Source organism: Lepeophtheirus salmonis, chromosome 2 (assembly GCF_016086655.4).
Source record: "Lepeophtheirus salmonis chromosome 2, UVic_Lsal_1.4, whole genome shotgun sequence".
Taxonomy (NCBI): domain Eukaryota; kingdom Metazoa; phylum Arthropoda; class Copepoda; order Siphonostomatoida; family Caligidae; genus Lepeophtheirus; species Lepeophtheirus salmonis.
Window position 1 is genome coordinate 1017732 of NC_052132.2, and position 20805 is coordinate 1038536.

The 20805-nt window shown below is 31.6% G+C and overlaps 2 protein-coding genes and 1 long non-coding RNA gene across 5 annotated transcripts; 2 read left to right on the plus strand and 1 right to left on the minus strand.

The window, feature by feature from the left end:
• Window positions 1-2098: 2098 nt before the first annotated feature.
• On the plus strand, window positions 2099-3057 carry LOC121132272 (uncharacterized). 2 transcript variants are annotated; one of them, XR_005869292.2, is made up of 3 exons: window positions 2189-2248; window positions 2293-2792; window positions 2848-3057. It is a non-coding gene; the product is annotated as an uncharacterized lncRNA (long non-coding RNA). The 2 variants fall into 2 exon arrangements; XR_011784410.1 differs by having other exon boundaries at window positions 2099-2792.
• A 2502-nt stretch (window positions 3058-5559) lies between these two features.
• LOC121132270 (chymotrypsin BI) lies at window positions 5560-9785 on the plus strand. 2 transcript variants are annotated; one of them, XM_071894156.1, is made up of 3 exons: window positions 5560-6802; window positions 6840-8500; window positions 8727-9785. In XM_071894156.1, exon 3 carries the CDS (start codon window positions 8828-8830, stop codon window positions 9593-9595), a length of 768 nt encoding a protein of 255 aa, XP_071750257.1. In that variant the 5' UTR covers window positions 5560-6802; window positions 6840-8500; window positions 8727-8827; the 3' UTR covers window positions 9596-9785. The 2 variants fall into 2 exon arrangements, with proteins under 2 accessions (XP_071750257.1, XP_040583570.1); XM_040727636.2 differs by having other exon boundaries at window positions 6840-9785.
• A 7648-nt stretch (window positions 9786-17433) lies between these two features.
• On the minus strand, window positions 17434-18282 carry LOC121132273 (chymotrypsin BI). The gene has a single exon (XM_040727639.2). The coding sequence runs from the start codon at window positions 18260-18262 to the stop codon at window positions 17498-17500; it is 765 nt and encodes a 254-aa protein (XP_040583573.1). The 5' UTR covers window positions 18263-18282; the 3' UTR covers window positions 17434-17497.
• Window positions 18283-20805: the final 2523 nt, after the last annotated feature.

The following is a 20805-nucleotide window of genomic DNA, read 5'->3' on the forward strand; positions in this document are numbered from 1 at the left end:
TGTGTACGATTTTTCCTTGGACATATTTTGTGTATATTTTATGCAACCTGGTGGAACCAAAATTTGCATTAGAGCCTATAGAATTGCAAATCTTGAAGATGAAACACATAAAAAATCCAATTATTTTTTTCCGAGTGCCCAACCACCCAAACTGCAATCCCTTTGACTTCTACCTGTGGAATGCAGTTGAACAGGACCTGAACCGAACCTTGTGGAACACGGCGGCAAAGTTAAAGGAGCGCATCATCATAATGTTTAACAAGTTGCCCATGTGCCAGGTTGAGCGCGCCTGCAACAGGCTCTGGTCCAGGCTGGAAACGTCATCGCCATTGAGGGTCTCTTTTTTGCATACAATTCGAAGCCAGAAGCCACACCTTTCAAATATTATTTTTGATTTAATAAATTATTAAAGACTTTAAGCATTGTTTTGTAAATTCTTTGATAAGTGTCAAAAATATTACTTCGACCCTGTAGAATAATGTGAATTTCACTTTAAGTCGAAATTCCCGAATACGAAGATGATCTTGGATATTATCAATTTCTAATTAAATATTTAGAAGAATTGTTTTAATCCTCATCAGCATTCTCCTGATGCAATTAATCTCCCTAAATTATGAAATTGTATGTGTAGTATGGTCATCCCTATTTTTTACTCATTTTCAGAATATTATAATATTCAAACAAGGGATGAAATAAACTGAAATCAAAAAATTTGGTATTCGCCACAAACAATTTTGATTCTAAAATAAACAAAATCAAAACAGTCATTGGTTAATTACTAAATAAATAAATTGAAATGAATTCAGAAAAAAATTATTTAAAAGGACCATATGGATATTATCATGAATGGTCAGAGTCAGTGATTAGTTTCAGTGTATCTAATTCAAAAATACTAGAAAATATACAACAAAGTATTCAAACATAGTTATTTAATTCCCTTGCATAATAAATCAGAGGGCTCCGATGAAATACTAGTATTTAGATTTCTTAAAATTGTACGAAGATAAATTCTTTATAAGTGTGTACTGCTGTTGTTATTATTGACTTTCATGAAAAGAAATGTTGTCCCTTTCCTCAACTTTGAAAGTAATTCATGAATGGTCTATATTCGTAGTATCTGAATATATTCTGATCCTAAAGGATGATGGCTCTTCGTTATTTTGATGAGTCAGTCCTTGCTCATTCAAAAAACAGATTCCGAGGACTGAAGTTATTGGACATTAACTTCAAAATGAGGAGAGTCAGTCCATACTCATCCCCAATCCCTTTCCAAAGAAAAAAAAGACATTTTCCTTATTGCCTAACCATGTAATTGTAACATTGACAAATAGATTGTTTACTTTTAATGGATTTAAATGCAAATTGTAATTCAAGGACTACTAGCAAGAAGCACTTCATAATTTTACTTTTAATTAAATTATCAATTAATAAAAATTAAAATACCTGACTAAAAATTAAAATGACATTACTAAAGTCTCAAATAATAATGATTAATAAAATTAAAGGACTTTTGTCAACAGGGGATTCAACGTCTTACGTCTTTCTCAGCTAGTAGCTAGTATTCTTTCGGGGTAATCATAATTACTATTCAGAGAGGTTTATTATTTTCCCCAAATGTTCGCTACTTAATGTGTTTATAAAGAATATAACTAAACAATGCACATGCCCTTTTGTACTCTGAGTCCAAGAACGACTTAAAATGATACTCTAAAGGGCTCGCTCCGTGTTTTATGAGCACACACGAACGTTGGAAAGTTTTGAATATAATTGAATCAATTTAGAAAAGGAAAAACTCTCAACAGGAATTAAATTATAATTAAAAAAAGAAAATACCAATTACATGTTCTAAAGATGTCTTAAAGAAAATTAAATTAGTGGAATGAGAGAGTGTTTCTAACATTGAAATAAAACCCCAAGTTCTGTTTTAAGTTCTCAATTATAGTGTTAATTGCTTTAAATTGGACCTTAAAAAGGAAATGTATACCATCGGAGAGGATCTTCTTCTTCATCACCATTGTTAAGAGCTGTCCCTCTTACTTCCTAAAGGTGTGATTTAACACGCCACACATTGACCTACCTGCAAAGGTCAGGAGAATAGATAAATAAAAGGTAGGGTATATACTTTTAATTTTCCTCCAGAAGAAGGAATGCACTCCCGCCTGACAAGACAATAGATGAGATAGATGCGGAGGATGGATGCAATGGATGACTGTAAAGAAGTAGACATCGACTGTTGACACAAACTATGGTAATTCTGTAATAAGTCCTTCTTTTTATATGACCCTTACTCAGACAAGTTTAGGATCAACTTTGAATTAATTCCAGACAATGTTTTTACAATATATGGAGTAGGATTTGTTTTTACTTCCTCTCCAACCCTTTCAGGGCTGCTCACAGCTAATATAATGAAACGTCCTGACAGTTGAGCTGCTCTTCTCAGCAACATTCTTGAAATTGTCCGGGTTACCAGGTGAATTTTTTGTTTTTCTTTTTATTTAGCATACCCATGGATAGCATTTTGAAACTCTTTGGACAAATACTATACATTTATCTGTTGGAATGGCCAAGGTGCTAACCTACCCGCATTGAGTTCAAAAGGATTATTTAATAAGACAAGTCGAGAAACAAACATATCAACATCAATATTGAGGATTGGGAATATTGTCTAAATTGTAGTAAGCATAAGAGCACCGCCCCAGAGATTGTCAAAAAAAATTTGTTAAGTTTGAGAGACGACATATATGATGAGAGAAGTCATTCTGAACTATCGTGCCTCCTTATCCTGCTGATCTGTAAGAACTTTTACAGTAAAATAAATAATTAATGAAAACTTCATATTTTTATCAGGGAAAAAGTAAATGTGTATGTTTCACTTTATTACAATCATCCAATTAAACCCAAGTATGATTTGTTTTGTTTTATAACTTGTTGCCAACGGGAATCCACCTTCATTAATTAAAATTACAATAAACACATTTCTACAGAAATAAAGAGGTTTTGTAATACACAGTTTTCATAAAAATTCCGCGTTTTGAGAACAATATATTTTTTACATCATATTGACAGATTTTGTATAATTGGGAGTTCTGCGTTCACCTTTTTGGGATAAATTGATATATTAAAGAATGTTAACTATATTTTAGAGCCTTTATTTGATTTATGAACCATAATTAAAACCCGATATGTCCTTTTAAGTATAACTTGTCAATCATTAATTTTGTAATTGTGAAAATATATTTTTGCTTTTGGAAGGGCAAATTGCAGGACTTCCAAGTACGCCTTCTATAATAAATAAATAATAATAAATCTATGGATTTTTTACTGAAAGTATAGAATCAATATATAAAGAGGAAGAAAAAAAACTACTTAATGGCACACATGATGATTTCTTTTACCATAATTTAAAATGGAAATGTGCTCATAATGTTTAAAAGTAATGTCTTGAATCAGAATAAAATTCCAATTATATACAAAATGAATTGTGATATCCCATTTTTCAAAAATTGTCTTTGTCCTCATTTTCACAAAAAAAAGCTAGAACCAGATGGAAACGCAAAATTGGGGCCATATAGTTTATATTTACAAAATAAAACGCCCGAATTTTCAATTAACCTTATAAAATTCAATCATATGGCTTTATAAATAAAAAAGACTTAACAAATGCATTTAATACTACTTGATGCCAATGATAAACAGTAATATTTGAATTAAACCAAGATAGTATGTATTCACAATCCCTTAAATTAAGCTTACTATAGTTCTAAAAGAGCTTATAAAAGAGTCATAGATCTAGAAAAATGTCATCACTGGGGAAAGAAATGCACAGAATTGGATTCTCAGCATGCCTGAAAAGCTGTAATTCAACGTCAAAAACGAAAAATAATTATACATTAGATATTTTAAAAATAACAAAGAAATTTTTTATTAAACGATAACATGAAAAAAATGATTTGCCTCATTTCTACACTACCAGCCTCCAGGGGTCCAAGGAAGAGAAAATTATTGGATGAAGAAAATTATTTTAAAGTGAAGAGCCACTCATAATGGTTGAAGAAAATTGATTGAGCACTCGTGAATGAAGTTTATAACTCTTTTAAGAATTTAAAAATAACCAGGACATAATAAACTTGCCCCAAAATTTTTTTAAGAATTTGTTAAACCAAAACCATAAAGGAATAACGTTTCTATTCAGATTACCTTTAAGTTTCTTATGTTCCAAAGATTGGGAGTTGAAGCAAAAGTTTTCAGTTTAATCAAAACCAAATAAAGATGATTATTCAAACCCCAAAGCATTTCGACCCATAACATTGGCAAACACAATATTCAAAGGAATGGAGAGACTTATTTATTGGTATATTGAATCCTTACAACTAAAAGTTCCAATGTTCTTATTGCTATTGTTGTTTTCTTTGACAACTTCCCATGCCACATAATGGAAAAACATTTGGAACAGAATTAAATTGACTTTTCCACAATTCAATGATACAATCATTTTTTACTGAGCTGGGAAATCGTTTGTACGCAACAGGGAATAAAGATGTATTTCACTCCCACCAAGGGCTGTTCTCAAGGAGGGATTCTTTCCCTATTGGTATGGAATTTTACAATTCAGCATACAATTAGGCCTGAGCCAAGTACATTGCTCACAATTGGATTTGCTATGAGATAGCCCTTATTATATACTTACGGTCTATGGTTGATATAATCTAAAGACGAGTTAATGAAATGACACACCAAGTCTCTGGAAATGGCCTTCAATTTAGTGAGTCAAAAACAAAAGGAATGGTATGAACCCGAGCCTGCAAAGTGATATATCCAAACGTTAAAATCAACGAGAGAACAATAGAATTGGTAGATCTGGACAAATATCTTGGATTTATTGTAGACTTCAGACTTAGATTGGCATCCCATGTTTAATATATTATACAAAAAGCAAAAAAAGTTTTATTTGCCAGCAGGAATTTGATTGGACAAAAGTGGGGCCTTCGGCCTTACTATATTCAATAGATTCGGAATCCCTACCTGAAGCCTATTATTTGTTATGGAGCAGGGATATGGGCACCTCGAGTTATTGAAGTATACTTTTTTATCCAAATGATCAGGAGAATCAATAGGATTGCATGTCCTTTGATGTGTCGTGCAATGAGGTCTACTCCTACAAAAGCCATGGAAGTCATGTTCGAAATGGAAATACTCCATTTAAGCATTAAAAAAGAATACATTTAAGACAAGGCTAGGAACTATGGACGATGTTTCAATATCGTGGATGCCCTGCCCTAGATCTAAAGGAGCGGCAGAAATACTCCAAGAAGAATATAGAGTTTGCCTCGGCAAATTTAGTGAACCTATAGAAAAGACCTTTTATAAACCTTATTGGATCAGTATTGCCTGAATGTTTTCACAAACGGATCAACATTGATGATAAAGTTGGTTATGGAGGGTGTATTTCCATAGGAGACTTTCGACGGATATGGAAATCAGAGCTGGTTTAAGACTCTTTTCAGGCCGAGTTGGAAAGTATTTATCAAGCAACACGTGCTCTAAATGATATGGATGAATACCTCAAGTCCCCTGTCATTTTTCAACTTGACATTATGGAAGCTATTGAATGCATGGAACGGAAAGGAGGGTCCTTTACAAAACAACAAGGAATTATTTTGGAAGAGATTGGAATTTCAAAACGACCCATAAGTATAAAATGGGTTAAGGGGTCAGGACGGCAAGACTGGGAAATAATTTGTGGATGCCCTGGTTAAAATGGGGTGTCAAATGTCTTATCAATCACATATATAAGTTTTGCATACAACGTTGGAGTTTGAAATGAAAAAAATAGTAACTGCTAAATCAGAACAGGATTGACAGAATTATCCAATTTGTCTTCAAAGGAAACGGTTCTTTACAAGTCCTAATCATGGATAGAAATTGCAATCACATACAATAACATCTCTTACAAAATTTGTGAGCTTTGTTTCTGGATAAATTCCAATGAAAATGCATCTAAAAAAATGGGATTGGTGGATTAGGACTCATGCAGACTATGCAAATAAGGGTGAGAGTCTCCTATCCATTTTCTGACTGAAGGTGACAATCTTGCCTGGTCAAAAAGAAGCCGGGGGAAAAATTGTGTGGATATATATTAGAATAAAAATGTTGTAGAAAATTATCTGGGTCACATAACACTCTGAGGACGTTTTTCAAGACCATGGCTGCTCGTAACCTCCACAATAAAAAACCGTTACATTAATTTATTTTATTTTTTAACTAAATATTATGTATATACTTCATTTTTGTTTCCTTTATTATATTGTGTTGTTCTAGATGGTCAATATTTTTGTTGTCTGTGGTTGTTGTTGTTTTTTCTTCTTACTTTTATTTTTAAAAAGCTCCTGTTGTATTAATGTGCCTTTATTATTTTGTACAAAATAATTAAAATGTTTAAGTTAAATATATCCCACATCAAGGGTATATGCATCACAGGTTGCTGCATTAAATTGCAGTTTCCATGACCCATGAAGTGTGCCTGAGTGTGTATGCTCCTTGGGAAATGATAATGGAAAAAAAACTATTAATTACAAATTAACGGGCCTGCTAAAAACACACCAGATTTTCATCATTGTTCGTATACATACATATACTATATACCTGTCCCCAGGAATGTCCGGGGAGCAAGCCTACGTCTCAAGAAAATAATTTTTCTCCAGCGCACTGTGAATGAACTAAAATGATTCCACAAAAACTTTCAATTTTTAATTGAGGAGTAGAGAATAATGATGAAATGAGTCTTTAGATGAAGATAAGTAAGGTATTTTATTTGAATAATACTTGAATAAGAATAAAAGTGAAAAATTGTTGCTGTGTTTATTTTTTTACTCATATCATTGTAAAGGATAATATTTTTATAGTAAAGCATTATAATTTTATTCTTTTCGCGCTCTTCGAAAGTCCCATTGGTAGATATTTTTGGTGCTTGCTGCATAGCTGCTGTTTAATAAAGAGGGATAGACAATATTATTCAAGCATAAGTTTATTTTCTCTCACTTGATAAAATATTTTTTATTTTATTTCTTCTATAAAATAAACTTTTACTTAAAGAATAATAGTATTGTGAGGTTCATTGAAAAACTAAGCAGTGACGAATTCAATAATTAATTAAGGTTGAGTCATTAAAATTTATTCATATTAAGGAATTAACAATTTCTTATAAACAAAAAAACCCAAACACTCTAGCTTACATAGATGTAGTTCAGCAACCAGTTGCAATAGGGTATGTCAATAGAATAAAAACAACTAGAAATATGAATTGGCTACACTAATCATCGATGTAGCTCCCCTTGGCTGCAATGATAGCTTCAAGTGGGCAAGGAAGTCCTTTCAGCCATTGTAGATATAGTTCTCAGACATTGTCTCCCAGTGCTGGTTGACATTGTCCCTGAGATTGTTGATATTTTGTTGACAGACGGTGCAGACCTTGGACTCAACATCCACGAAAAAGAAATTCCAATGGGTTGGAATCTGGAGAGTAAGTGGGCCACATTTTATTTGGCCAGAAAGGCAACCACTTCTGGACCTTTTTTGATTTATGTACAGGTGCACCCTCCTGCTGGAACACCGCGTTCATGACCGGTTAATTGGTCTGGATCCATGATAACAACTTCTCCTCCAAAGCCTGCACGTAGTCGGCCCCTGTGCGCCTGTACCCGATCAGGAACCAGATGAAGGGAATGGCATTGCTATCTGTGAAACAAAGCACGGGGACATGACAAATGCAGGGTGCTTTGTGGTAGTGTGACTCAAGAGAGATTCATCCACAACCATAAAGGACAAATATCTTGTCATTTTGGCAGTTTCGTACGGGGTCCACTGTCCATGTCTTCTCATGACTGAAGATGACAACCCGACAAGCGTTGGCCTACTTGAGATCAATTAACACAGCCTTGCAACGTTGGAGATGGGTCTCTGTCATGGCTGGTGTTATAAGGGGTATCTCCACCCTCACAATAATCTTACCCCCAGCCTTTTTGATGGTCCTAAGAACAGTTCTGTCCGAAACGCCAAAGTCCATGGCGTGATCCTAAATCGACATCAAAGGGTTAGCCTTGGCAGCCTACTTGACTTCTTTCATTTTCAATTTCATTTTCCTACCCGAGCTAAGCTTCCTGTCCAACGTCTCTGACTTCATAACGGCATAGACGGTTGGCCTGAAGATCCCCCACTGCTTTGCAATCTACGTTAGTTTCTTGCTAGCGTCCAAAAGTGTGCACAAAGAAATTATTTCGTCACGTTCATAAGGTATTTTCTCGACTTCTAAGACACTTATGAAGAATTTTTTTTTGTTTATTTTTAGTATTTGACCGGAACAATCTTACAACATTCCCAAAAACCTTGATCTATGTAGTTAAAAGTAGTTGTTGAAAGAGGTTACAATAACAAAAACAATTCAAATGACGTAGTTTCCAAAAACGACATGTATCTACTCTTGTTACCATAAAAGACCGATAAGGTATAGTCTTAGTATTAATAATTTTTTTAGAACTCCAATGAAAGACTATAGCCTTATTAGGTTTTTTTTACCGATCTAACACTATGTAAAGCATATTAACTCTTAATGCGCCTGTAAAATTATTTATAGACCATTGAACTTATCGAAAATTTATTGAAATTTTAATTATACAATTTTATTAATCAAAAATATCCTTTATATGTAATATTTATGCTCTTACTTATAGGCATATTTGGATTTGTTTGATTGATCAAAACAGATAACAATATCTTTATCATCATTTTATTCTATATAAATATGCGTAAGTAATAATTAATTGATATAATCATGTTTTCATTCTTGTTACTGACAATCATTGGATCTGTTTTGGCTAATCCCAAATATCCACATATTTGTGGTTTGGAAAACAAACCTTTTGTGGATTCTAAAATCATTGGAGGACATGAAGCAGCAAGACATCAGTTTCCATGGCTAGCTTTTGTCACTACCGATGGTCATTGTACTGGTTCTGTTTTAGATGAGAATTGGATTATAACAGCTAAGCATTGTATTGGTTCTGTTGGTGTTGCTACAATTCGAGTTGGGGCTCATAGTAAATGGGCTACTGAGGTACATGAACCAAATATGCAAATCCGAACAAGTTCCGAATTTTACGAATCACCAACTGGAGACTTTGCTTTGATCAAATTGGAGAGTCCTTTGGAATTAAATAAATATGTCCGGCCAGTTTGCTTACCAACACGTGCAGATGCTAATAAAACCTTTGTTGGTGCATCAACGACCATAACAGGATGGGGTGTAAATAGTTTTGATAAGGCAAATTATCCCGAATTATATTTTGCTAAAAATGTAACAATCATTCAATGCAGTTATGAAGAAAATATTATCTGTACTGATTCAGATCAAGGAAAGGCTATTTGTTTTGGTGACAGCGGTGGCCCTCTTAACTACGAAATGGAAGATGGGAAGTATATGCAAATTGGAGTCAACCAACTTGTGACAAGTGGAAAATGTGTAGGAGGTGTCAATGGATATGCACGTGTATCAACTCATCTAGACTTTATTCAAGAAATAACTGGAATGGTTATCGAATAATGAATTTATTTTATTTCTTAGATAAAAATTTAATATAAAAAAACTAACAAACTCTAATTAATAAGACTATTGAGCCCTATATAGCTCCAAATTTATAAGAACACTCTTCCTGATATTACTACATGTACATGTTTTTTATTAATAATATAATACATTTCTGCGGAATTTAACACAATATTGATAAAAATGTTTACAAGGGTTACTATCATCATAATTATTAAGAGATCATGTCTGCTTGACTCAAGGTCAGTTCACTGATGGGTGCAAATAAGTTTTCATCTCTCCTCTTTTTATTGTGTACGATTTTTTCCTAGACATATTTTGTGTATATTTTAAGCAACCTGGCGGAACTGAAATTTGCATTAGAGCCTACAGCTCTGCAAAACTTGAAGATGAAACACATAAAAAATCCAATTATTTTTTTCCATGCGCCCAACAGCCCCAACTGCAATCCCTTTGACTTCTACCTGTGGAAGGCAGTTGAACGGGGCATTAACCAAACCGCATGGAACAGGATTGCAGAGTTTAGGCAGTATATCATCATCATTTTTAACAAGTTGCCCATGAACCAAGTTGAGTGCGCCTGTAACAGGCTGAGGTCCTGGCTGAAGAACGTCATTGCCGCTGATAGTCTCTATTTTGAGTAGAATTCGAAGCCAGAAGCCACACCTTTCAAATATTATTTTTGATTTAATAAATTATTAAAGACTTTAAGCATTATTTTGTAAATTCTTTGAAAAGTGTCAAAAATATTCCTTCGACCTTGTAGAATAATGTGATTTTGACTTTGAGTCGAAATTTCCAAATACGAAGATGATCTTGGATCTTATCAATTTCTAATTAAATATTTAGAAGAATTGTTTTCATCCTCATCAGCATTTTCCTGACGCAATTCATCTCCCTAAATTATGAAATTGTATGCGTAGTATGGGCACCACTCTTTTTTTAATATTCAAACTAAGGATGAAATAAACTGAAAACAAATAATTTAGTATTAGCCACAAACAATGGATTCTAAAATAAGGTAAATAAAAACAGTTATTGAGTAATTACTAAAATCTGAAAATTGAAATGAATTCAGAATACAAAAATATATTTAAAAGGACCATATGAAAATTATCAATAATGTATTAAATATTAACAAAAATAAAAAAGTCCCAGTGATAAGTATTCATTCCAAATTTTTACCCTCAAGTGCGTTGACCATTAATAGGAACCGGTGGTAGTCACTTGACGCTATGTACAGACTATAGGGTGAAATATAGGTTAACTTATTATACAAGCCTTACTTGGAAGTCCTGCAAATTGCATTTCTAGAAAGTAAAAATATATTGTCTGAATTACATGATTATCACAAATTGATAAGTTATAATTGAAAGGTCATATCGGGTTGTAATTATGGCTCATAAATTAATTAAGGTTTTAAACAATAGTAAACATTTTAGAATATATCAAATTATCCCAAAAATGTGAACGCAGAGCCCACAATTGACCAAAATATGTCAATGTAATGTAAAAAAAGTAATATATAGTGAAACATAACACCTTATTCTCAATATGTATGAAAACTGTAAATTATAAAATCTTTTTCTTTCTGATAGAAATATGTATATAGGCATGTTAATTCGGCCCTCTAATGTGTGCAACTCGACTGTCAAAAACTGGGAATCGTAAAGAAGCGGCCAGTATTGGTGAATACTCTATTATCTAAAATATCATCCATATCTTTTTGAAAATCCATTTCTGAAGCCCTTGGATCCCTAACATATTTACATGCTGATAATTTAATGATCCTATTAAACTTTTTAGTAGCTTGCTTGGCAGAAATATTTGAATCAAAAGAGTCGACTAGTCTAGTTTTCATGGTCCCTTGAAACCCTTCTTCTTCAAGAATCCATTTCGGTATTTTGAAACTTGGAGTTCCTAAAAGGATGTAGAAAATTCAATTTCAATTATTTTATGACCGGAACTAGGTTCCGGACAATACTTGGCAGTCTTAATTCTTGACAAAAATGATGGAGGTACGAGAGCATGATCAATTCCTGAAGAATGTATCCCCTTCCTCCAGGAAACTGTTTCCCCTGAAGGTGTTACCTTCATAACATCTACTTAGTTAACTTGCCAGATATGTTTATTTAGAGTAGGCTTATTTGGTAAGTATCCATCTTCGTCCTCCAGATCAACATTCAAGGAATGTCCTCATTTATTTGTCTATTAATAATGGACTGAAAGAAGGTTAACGATTTATCATTAGGGCTGTTATTACTGAGAATCAGTAATCAGCATTATAAAAAAAATTTGTACCAATCACTAGACTGAGAATCTTGCTTTTCGACCGAAGATTCATTCAATCTTTTTGACACTAATATTAAAACACTCCCTTTCTTATCTAAGCCGGTAAAATAACTTCTAAAACTCCTGGGAAGACACAGAGGGCAGAAAAAGTTACAAATTGGTTTGAAAGCGGTTTTTACATCCTGTAAACATATCACATGCCGCTTCATTTATATTAAACGCTTTATAAGGGCGTGACGAGATTTACGGGCCTTGCCACCACGAACATTTAAATAAATCAACCCACTAATGACCATATTTTTCTTAGTATCATTCGTTATAGTCTTGGTAAAAAATTCATTGACTTTCAACTGAATTTGAAACTTTTTACCCTAACTAATAGTATATTTAACTTAAAATAATCTTTTTTTTATATATATTTAGTAATAATAATGCCTAATTTTAAATTATTTCACAAAGGTCTTCTTTTTAAACTATATTTTTTTGTATTTCCTTCTTGCTAATATTAATATATATAAATCCTTTTTATTATCAACTCTTGAGCATACAAAATATAGCTAATCATGATAAAAATATGGTTTTTACAAATCCAATGACCATACTTATAACAAAACTCAAAACATCTATAAAGGTTATATCTGTTTGATGCAAAAAAAAAACTCAAATGCAGGAAACTAAAGTTTCATAAAAGTTGTAATTAATCGGTTTGACACGGTAAAGGCAGGGATAAAAAAATGTATAGAGCTAATTGCCCATAATTATGGTTGCTTTTAAAAGATTAAACATCCTCTTTTTAAAAATCCATCTTGTATCATTACGAAGTTTGGGAGCATTTACATTTCTGAACAAAAATATTATTACATCAAATTTTAATGACAACTGATTTGGAAGCATTCTAAGTAGCTACGGAGAATTAAAAATCTCAGTTGGATTGTGCCGTTTGTATCTAATACCTGGTCAACTACTAGATATATTTTTATGGAAATTTCACCTAAACGATCTTTATTGATTTTATCAACGTATTGATTCCTTGGTGCTCGAATTGCTACTTCTTATAATCATCTAATTTAGTGCTGTAGTGCTAAAAAAAAGAAACTTCCCTTAAATTTCTACTAAAGAAAACATTTATTTCCATAATGCTGACTTTTTTTTATGTAAGATTGATCCAGACCGGATATTCTTTTAGACCAGCTCAGACCAAACTTCTTTAAATGCCCAAATTAGTTCGGTCTTCTAAAAATCATAACGGTCTCAGACCGACTTAGGATTTCCAGACCGAAACCCAACACTAATATATATAATTTTTTTGAGTATTTATATAATAAAAATGTGTAGAAGTAAAAATTTAGTACAATATACAACTCAAAAATGAGATGAATAATTTTAAATGAAGGATTTACAGTACTGGGATGTGGATAATTAAATAAAATACCAATGATGTCATCTTTGACTATTTTAATACCAATGATGTCATCTTTGACTATTTTAATACAAATAATGAATAAGAAGTACTTTATTTTATTTTAATGAATAATAAGGGCACTAAGTTCTAAAAAAGCAAATATGAAAGAATAAAAAAAATAAAAAATATTTATTAAATAAAAAAGAACAAAAAATTGAATATTCCCACGACTACAAGGCAACCAATCCAGTCAAGTCAGAGCTTGTAAATATAGATAGACTAGAGTACTTTGTAACATTTGTCAAAATTATTACTTATTAAGTTATTCGGCGTACATGAAATTTGTATGAAAAACACATCCTTGGTGCTAAAGTCATATTCATTTTTTTAATATATATCATATTTGACCCGTTAGATTAAATGCAAGTTAGAATCAATATTCTCAAAGCTGAGTGTAGATTACATTTGTATTTTTTGGAAAATAATTGTCAATTTTTATAAAAAAATATTATTGTTAACCCTTTGGGTGTCTTGCAAATTGGACTTAAAGTAGCAAAATGTATCGTCAAAATAAAAATGGACAGAGTTTATTTGAAAGACCTTGTCAGGACCAATATATATCTTAAATCAAATAAAGTATAACCATAGAAAAAATTATTAAGTATTTTAGTTCATCTCCCACAAATTGGAATACAAAGCCTATAATTGTTTTGAATATTTATTTGAAATATTGTGTTGAATGCATATTTGAGGTAAATAAATAAATTGGGATTTTTTTATTTTCTTTATTTTTTGTGCAATATATGTTGAGCGCCCCAAAGGTACTTATATTTTTTTTTTTTCAAAGAAGTTCTGAGCTTTACCTACACATGTTCGTCAAAAATAAGTCCGTCAAAGGCAAGGAGACGGACAAACTTTGCTTGATTTTCATATAGATAGTATTAAAATGAAACACTGAACCCTGGTAATAGGTTTTCCATAAAAATATATATAGTTGCGCTCTGGGCCTCTATTGGTTAAGAGTCTGTTCATAATCAGTAATACTTAATAGTGTCAACTTATATGGTGGGTTTGCTAAAATGATGTCAATCTCTCTGATAAGAGGGCACATCTATAATTATAATTACTAAAGGGGAGCTTTGGCGTAACCTCAACTATTTAACAGATTTGGGCTCCGTAATTGTTTTTATAGAAAAAAAAATCCCCGTTATAACTTACTGCTGAGGGTATATCATTATCAATTTAAAGATCAAAAAAATTATCATATAAATTATTCTTTTGATCTATTTTTACTATCAGTAAAAACTTAAATTAAATCAGCCAACCAACAATTAAGGGTTTTCTTAAAATTAATGAATTTTGGAAATAGGATCCGTTGTTGCATTATGCTTATAATTCCCTAAATGAACTTCTTTTTTAATTTTTTTTTTAAATCATTAGTTTTATAAATTGGAAAATGTAGGAAATAATTATTTTTTAGTAGAATTCTGGAACTGATTGATTACGTCCAGAGCTGATATCTCATAACGTTAAATAGAATAATCTTTCGTTCAGACTTCAGATGTAGATCGGAAGTAGAGTTTGAAACGTTATTTATTACGCCTTCCTTGGTCATAACAGCATAGCACTAAAATACATAATCTAAGATAAATAACTTCACGGAACAAAAAAATGCTACATAGCCATGAAAGTGTGGGCTTTTTACACTAGATTGACCACCTTGTCTTAAATTATATTCAAATTTTAATAAAAGATTTTGCAAAAGAATAAAAAATGAATGGTTATGGTTATTCCATAGTAAAGGTATTTGCAATTTGTGAGATATGAGATATTTCATAGACAGTAATCAATATACACAAAAAATCAGGCTCCTAATTTTTAATATAAATTAATTTTTTTAAGGACCCTCAAGACAATAATAATTATATCCATAATGAAAAAAAAAAAAGTAGTAATCTTTGTAAACTAATAGTTACATAACGACACCTAAGAAACAAAAAAAAATGAACGACCAAATGCACAACATTTATTTTTTTTCTCCGTTCATCGTTCATTTGTTCAAAAATCAACGGAAAGCGTGAACACCGTTCATTTTTTCATTCAATATCCAAGCCTGAATTTCTATAATTTTTTTGACGAAAAGTAAGTTTTTCCTCTTGCAGCCTTTCTCCGCCATATGCCATAAATTGCCTTCGGAAGGTATGTAAAGAATTTATATAAGCTATTTTTTGAGTGTCTATATGTAATTTCGAATTTGAATATTTAGGAAATGGTAAACTATTCAATGTGAAAATGGGACAAGCAAAGAATAAGACTTTAAACTTATTGTATATATAAGTTTTATCTCTCCATAGCCTAGTTTTATTAGATTTATGAACCTAAAAAGTATTAAAAAAAAGTTTTTATCGTTCCACAGTCTTATTTTTGTGTTGTGCATAATAATTAACGTTTATAACTTAAAATAATAGATACATTCTTTCATTATCCTACTTTTATTGTCCCAAATATACCCAAATCAACAAAAAAAAAGGTTGTAAATATCACAAAATTTAAGGGATTGTCAATACATACTATCTTGGTTTAATTCAAATATCACTGTTTATCATTGGCACCAAGTAGTAATAATTGCATTTGTTAAGCCTTTTTTTTTTATAAAGCCATTTGATTGAATTTTATAAGGGTAATTGGAAATTCGGTCATTTCATTTTGTAAATATCAACTATATGGCCCCAATTTTGCGTTTCCATCTGGTTCTAGCCTTTTTTGTGAAATTGAGGACAGAGACAATTTTTGAAAAATGAGATATCACAATTCATTTTGTATATAACTGGAATTTATTCTTATTCCAAACATCACTTATAAACATTATGAGTACATGTCCATTTTAAATTATGGTAAATACAATGAGTATGTGCGCAATTCAGCTGTTTTAGTGATGTATTTTATATTATTGACTGGAAGTATTATTAACTTCGTTAAATGTAGATTACATCACTAAAAATGGCGCTTTAGGCTGATGGAATGGAAAACCAGTATTTTGATGGATGAGTCAAGTGCCACTTTAATCTGTTAAAATAAAGATTAAGATACGAGTAAATCTATCCTAAAAATAGTTTTTTTCTTCCTTTTTATATATTGATTCAATACTTTCAGTAAAAAATCCAGAGATTTATTATTATTTATTTACTATACAAGGCGTACTTGGAAGTCCTGGAAATTGCACTTCCAGAAGCAAAAATATATTTTCACAATTACAAAATTAATAATAGTCATGACCATACTACGCATACAATTTCATAAGTTAGGGAGATGAATTGCATCAGGAAAATGCTGATGAGGATTAAAACAATTCTTCTAAATATTTAATTAGAAATTGATCTGATCCATGATCATCTTCGTATTCGGGAATTTCGACTTAAAGTGAAATTCACATAATTCTACAGGGTCGAAGTAATATTTTTGACACTTATCAAAAAATTTGCAAAACAATGCTTAAAGTCTTTAATAATTTATTAAATCAAAAATAATATATGAAAGGTGTGGCTTCTGGCTTCGAATTCTCGGCAAAGTAGAGACCCTCATTGGCGATGACGTTCTCCAGCCTGGACCAGATCCTGTTGCAGACGCGCTCAACGTAGTACATGGGCAACTTGTTAAACATTATGATGATGCGCTGCTTTAACTCTGCCCCCCTGTTCCACAAGGTTCGGTTAATGTCCCGTTCAACTGCCTTCCACATTTAGAAGTCAAAGGGATTACAGTTGGGGCGGTTGGGCCCTCGGAAAAAAATAATTGGATTTTTTATGTGTTTCATCTTCAAGATTTGCAATGCTATAGGCTCTAATGCAAATTTTGGTTCCGCCAGGTTGCTTAAAATATACACAAAATACGTCCAGGGAAAAATATTACACAATAAAAAGAGGAGAGATGAAAACTTATTTGCACCCATCAGTGAACTGACCTTAAGTCAAACAGACATGATCTCATAATATGTAATTATTATAATAGTAAGCCTTGTAAATTTTTTTATCGCTATTGTGTTAAAATCTGCAGAAATTCATGATATTAGTAATAAAAAACATCTTCCTGTAGAATATGAGGAAGAGTTCCAATAAATTTGGAGCTATATAGGGCTCAATAGTTATATTAATTAGAGTTTGTTATTTTTTTTATTAAATGTGTATCTAAGAAAAACAATAGATTCATTATTCGATAACCATTCCAGTTATTTCTTGAATAAAGTCTAGATGAGTTGATACACGTGCATATCCATTGACACCTCCTACACATTTTCCATTAGTAATAAATTGGTTGACTCCAATTTGCATATACTTTCCATCTTCCATTTCGTAGTTAAGAGGGCCACCGCTGTCACCAAAACAGACAGCCATTCCTTGATTTGCATCAGAACAGATAATATTGTCTTCAAAACCACATTGAATAATGTTTACATTTTTAGCAAAATATAATTCGGGATAATTTGCCCTCTCAAAATTATTTACACCCCATCCTGTTATGGTCGTTGATGCTCCAACAAAGGTCCTATTAGCATCTGCACGTGTTGGTAAGCAAACTGGTCGGACATATTCATTTAATTCCAAAGGAATCTCCAATTTGATCAAAGCAAAGTCTCCAGTTGGTGATTCGTAAAATTCAGTACTTGTTCGGGTTTGCTTATATGGTTCATCCGCACCATTGCCAGTGCTATGAATTCCAACTCGAATTTCGGACCAATTATCATTTAATACACAATGTTTAGCAGTTATAATCCAATTTTCATCCAAAACAGAACCAGTACAATAACCACCGGTAGTGACAAAAGCTAGCCATGGAAACTGATGTCTTGCTGCTTCATGTCCTCCAATGATTTTTGAATCCACAGAAGGTTTGTTTTCCAAACCACAAATATCTGGATATTTGGGATTAGCCAAAACAGATCCAATGATTGTCAGTAACACTAATGCTCTCATGATTACACTAGTTAATTATTATTTACGCATATTTATATAGAATGGGATGATGATAAAGATATTGTTATCTGTTCTGATCAATCAAACAAATCCAAATTTTCCTGGAAGTAAATGCATAGATATTACGAACAAAAGATATTTTTCATAAGTAAAATGTTAATATTTAAATTTCAAGGGATGTTCGATATTTGAAATTTTTGTAACTTTGTGCGAAAAGGAATTTTTTTTTCTTTCTCTCGTCTCTACCACATCCCATAAACTTGCCTTAGGAAGGTGTGTCAAGAATTAATTAAAGCTGATTTTTGAGTTTCTATATGTATGTAATTTGTTAGGCATATTTCGAATTCCAATATTTAAGAAATGGTTAACTATTGAATGTCAAAATGGGACGAGCAAATATTAGGACTTAACCCTTATTTTGTATACAATTTTGATCTCTCTATAACCTAGTTTTATTAAATAAATGAATCTAAAAAGTATTAAAAATAATTTTTCACATCTTTCCACAGTCTTATTTTTGTGTTGTACATACTAATTAACGTTTATAACTGAAAATAATAGATAAATTCTTTCATTATGTTTTAATTATATTCTCAATGAAATGTAAATAATTTTTTGAACATTTTCTATTAGAAAACACATACTTTTAAATTTGAGTCTGTGAATATGCAGGGATTCCATCATTGTATGTTTTATAATGGTACTTATCTTATCAATGATCAACTTTTTCTTGGCTATACAGCTAAGCTATATTTTATTAATAGCTATATTTTCTAGGAAAAGATAAAACATTAGTTGTCATGATTTTACCTGTGTGTACACTAACTCCCAATAAAGCATGCAAAATATCGCATCTTCAATAACAATTATTAATCAATGTGAATAAAAAATTTTACTTGTATAAAAATCTATTACTATTTCCAAATTTTACAAATTGTATGCAACATGTTATTCTCAAAATACGGAATATCTATGAAAACTGTATATCACAAAACCTGTCTGTTTCTGATGTTTGATTAATTTCACTTAAGTTCACCAATACTTAATTTATTGCTCAATAATATTTATTTTATTCATCCAGAGTGACATGGAATAAATCAATTAGTATAATATTATAATAGCACCGTATTATAACATTTATTAATACGGTCTAAGACAAACTCGCTAATCCTCTTTATAATTCCCTTTTCTAATTCATATTTAATATAAATACATTCTCCTTTTTCGTTTTTGGATTTTTAATTATTTTGATGCATGTGTGAATGTATAACCCATAACTAAAAAAAAACTTTGAGACACGGGGAATCGATCTTGTTTTATGAAAAATATCAACTGATTTACGAAAAAACAAATGTGCCCTCTAGGGACCAGGAGTTTCGCTTGACCAGAATGAAACTGAGAAGTAGGTACGTAACTCGGAATTGTTAACAACATTTATTTTATGTCCAACACCCCTATTTGTCTCTGTTTTTGAAATAAATACACTGATTGTGCGTTTTGATCAGCGGACAGACATACAAAGATACACGTACTATAATATTAAATTATAGGTGTCTAGAGTGGACCCATGTCAGGGGCATCGGCAAAATGAAGAAATTTGAGAAAAAATAACTTCTATCGAAAAGAATTTGGCCCCCAAAAAAAAAAAAAAAACAATAACATACAAATGGAGGATTTGTTTTCCTAAAAAAAAAATCGATTTTCCCTAATAAAAATAAAGGAGATGAAAGTAAAAATCAAATTAAGGACTTTTTACTAAAAATAAGGATAATCAAGGAAAATAATGGATGCCCTTGCAAATCATTTTATTATGCCCAGACTAAGATAAACTTGCTAATCATCTTCTTTCCTTTATGACGAATTATTTTATTATGTGTAAACTAAGAATCCTAAGATAAATTTGATAATCTGTGGACAAACATCTACTATAGTTAGGGATGGGCATTGAGCGAGTGCGTGTAAAAAGCGGAGCGAGACATATGGTCAATTGATTCAAGTTACAGTTTTGATGATATAATATCACGTGATTCTACTATACAAATGAGAATTTTCTATATGTCAAGTTACATTACAACAGTTAGTTAAAAAAGTAGTCGTAATTTTCAAATTCAAGAATACTTTATTTTCTGCGTGAAACTCATAAAAATAAATTTCGTATTTCTATATTAAAGATCTATTAACATTGAAATATCTCCTAAATTTTTTCCCTTAAAGTCACTAATATTGTTAGGCACTCATTGTTATACAATGAATAATCAAAAACAAATGGCTCAAAAGACAAAAAAATCGTCTTCATCCTATCATACTTCAAATACACTAAAAAGACTTAAAATAATCATATATATATTCCACATCTACAAGTTCGAATCCATAGATCCTACCCAAGTGTTTACCCGAAGAAACGGATGTTAGACAAATACTTTGCCCACCATTTGAAGCTAAAACCCCATTTGAGACCATTCAGGGAGTTGTTCTTCACTGTTTGTAAATCCAGATACAACTGCTAAAATCCGGGCATCTATTTTTGATGAGACAAAAATACG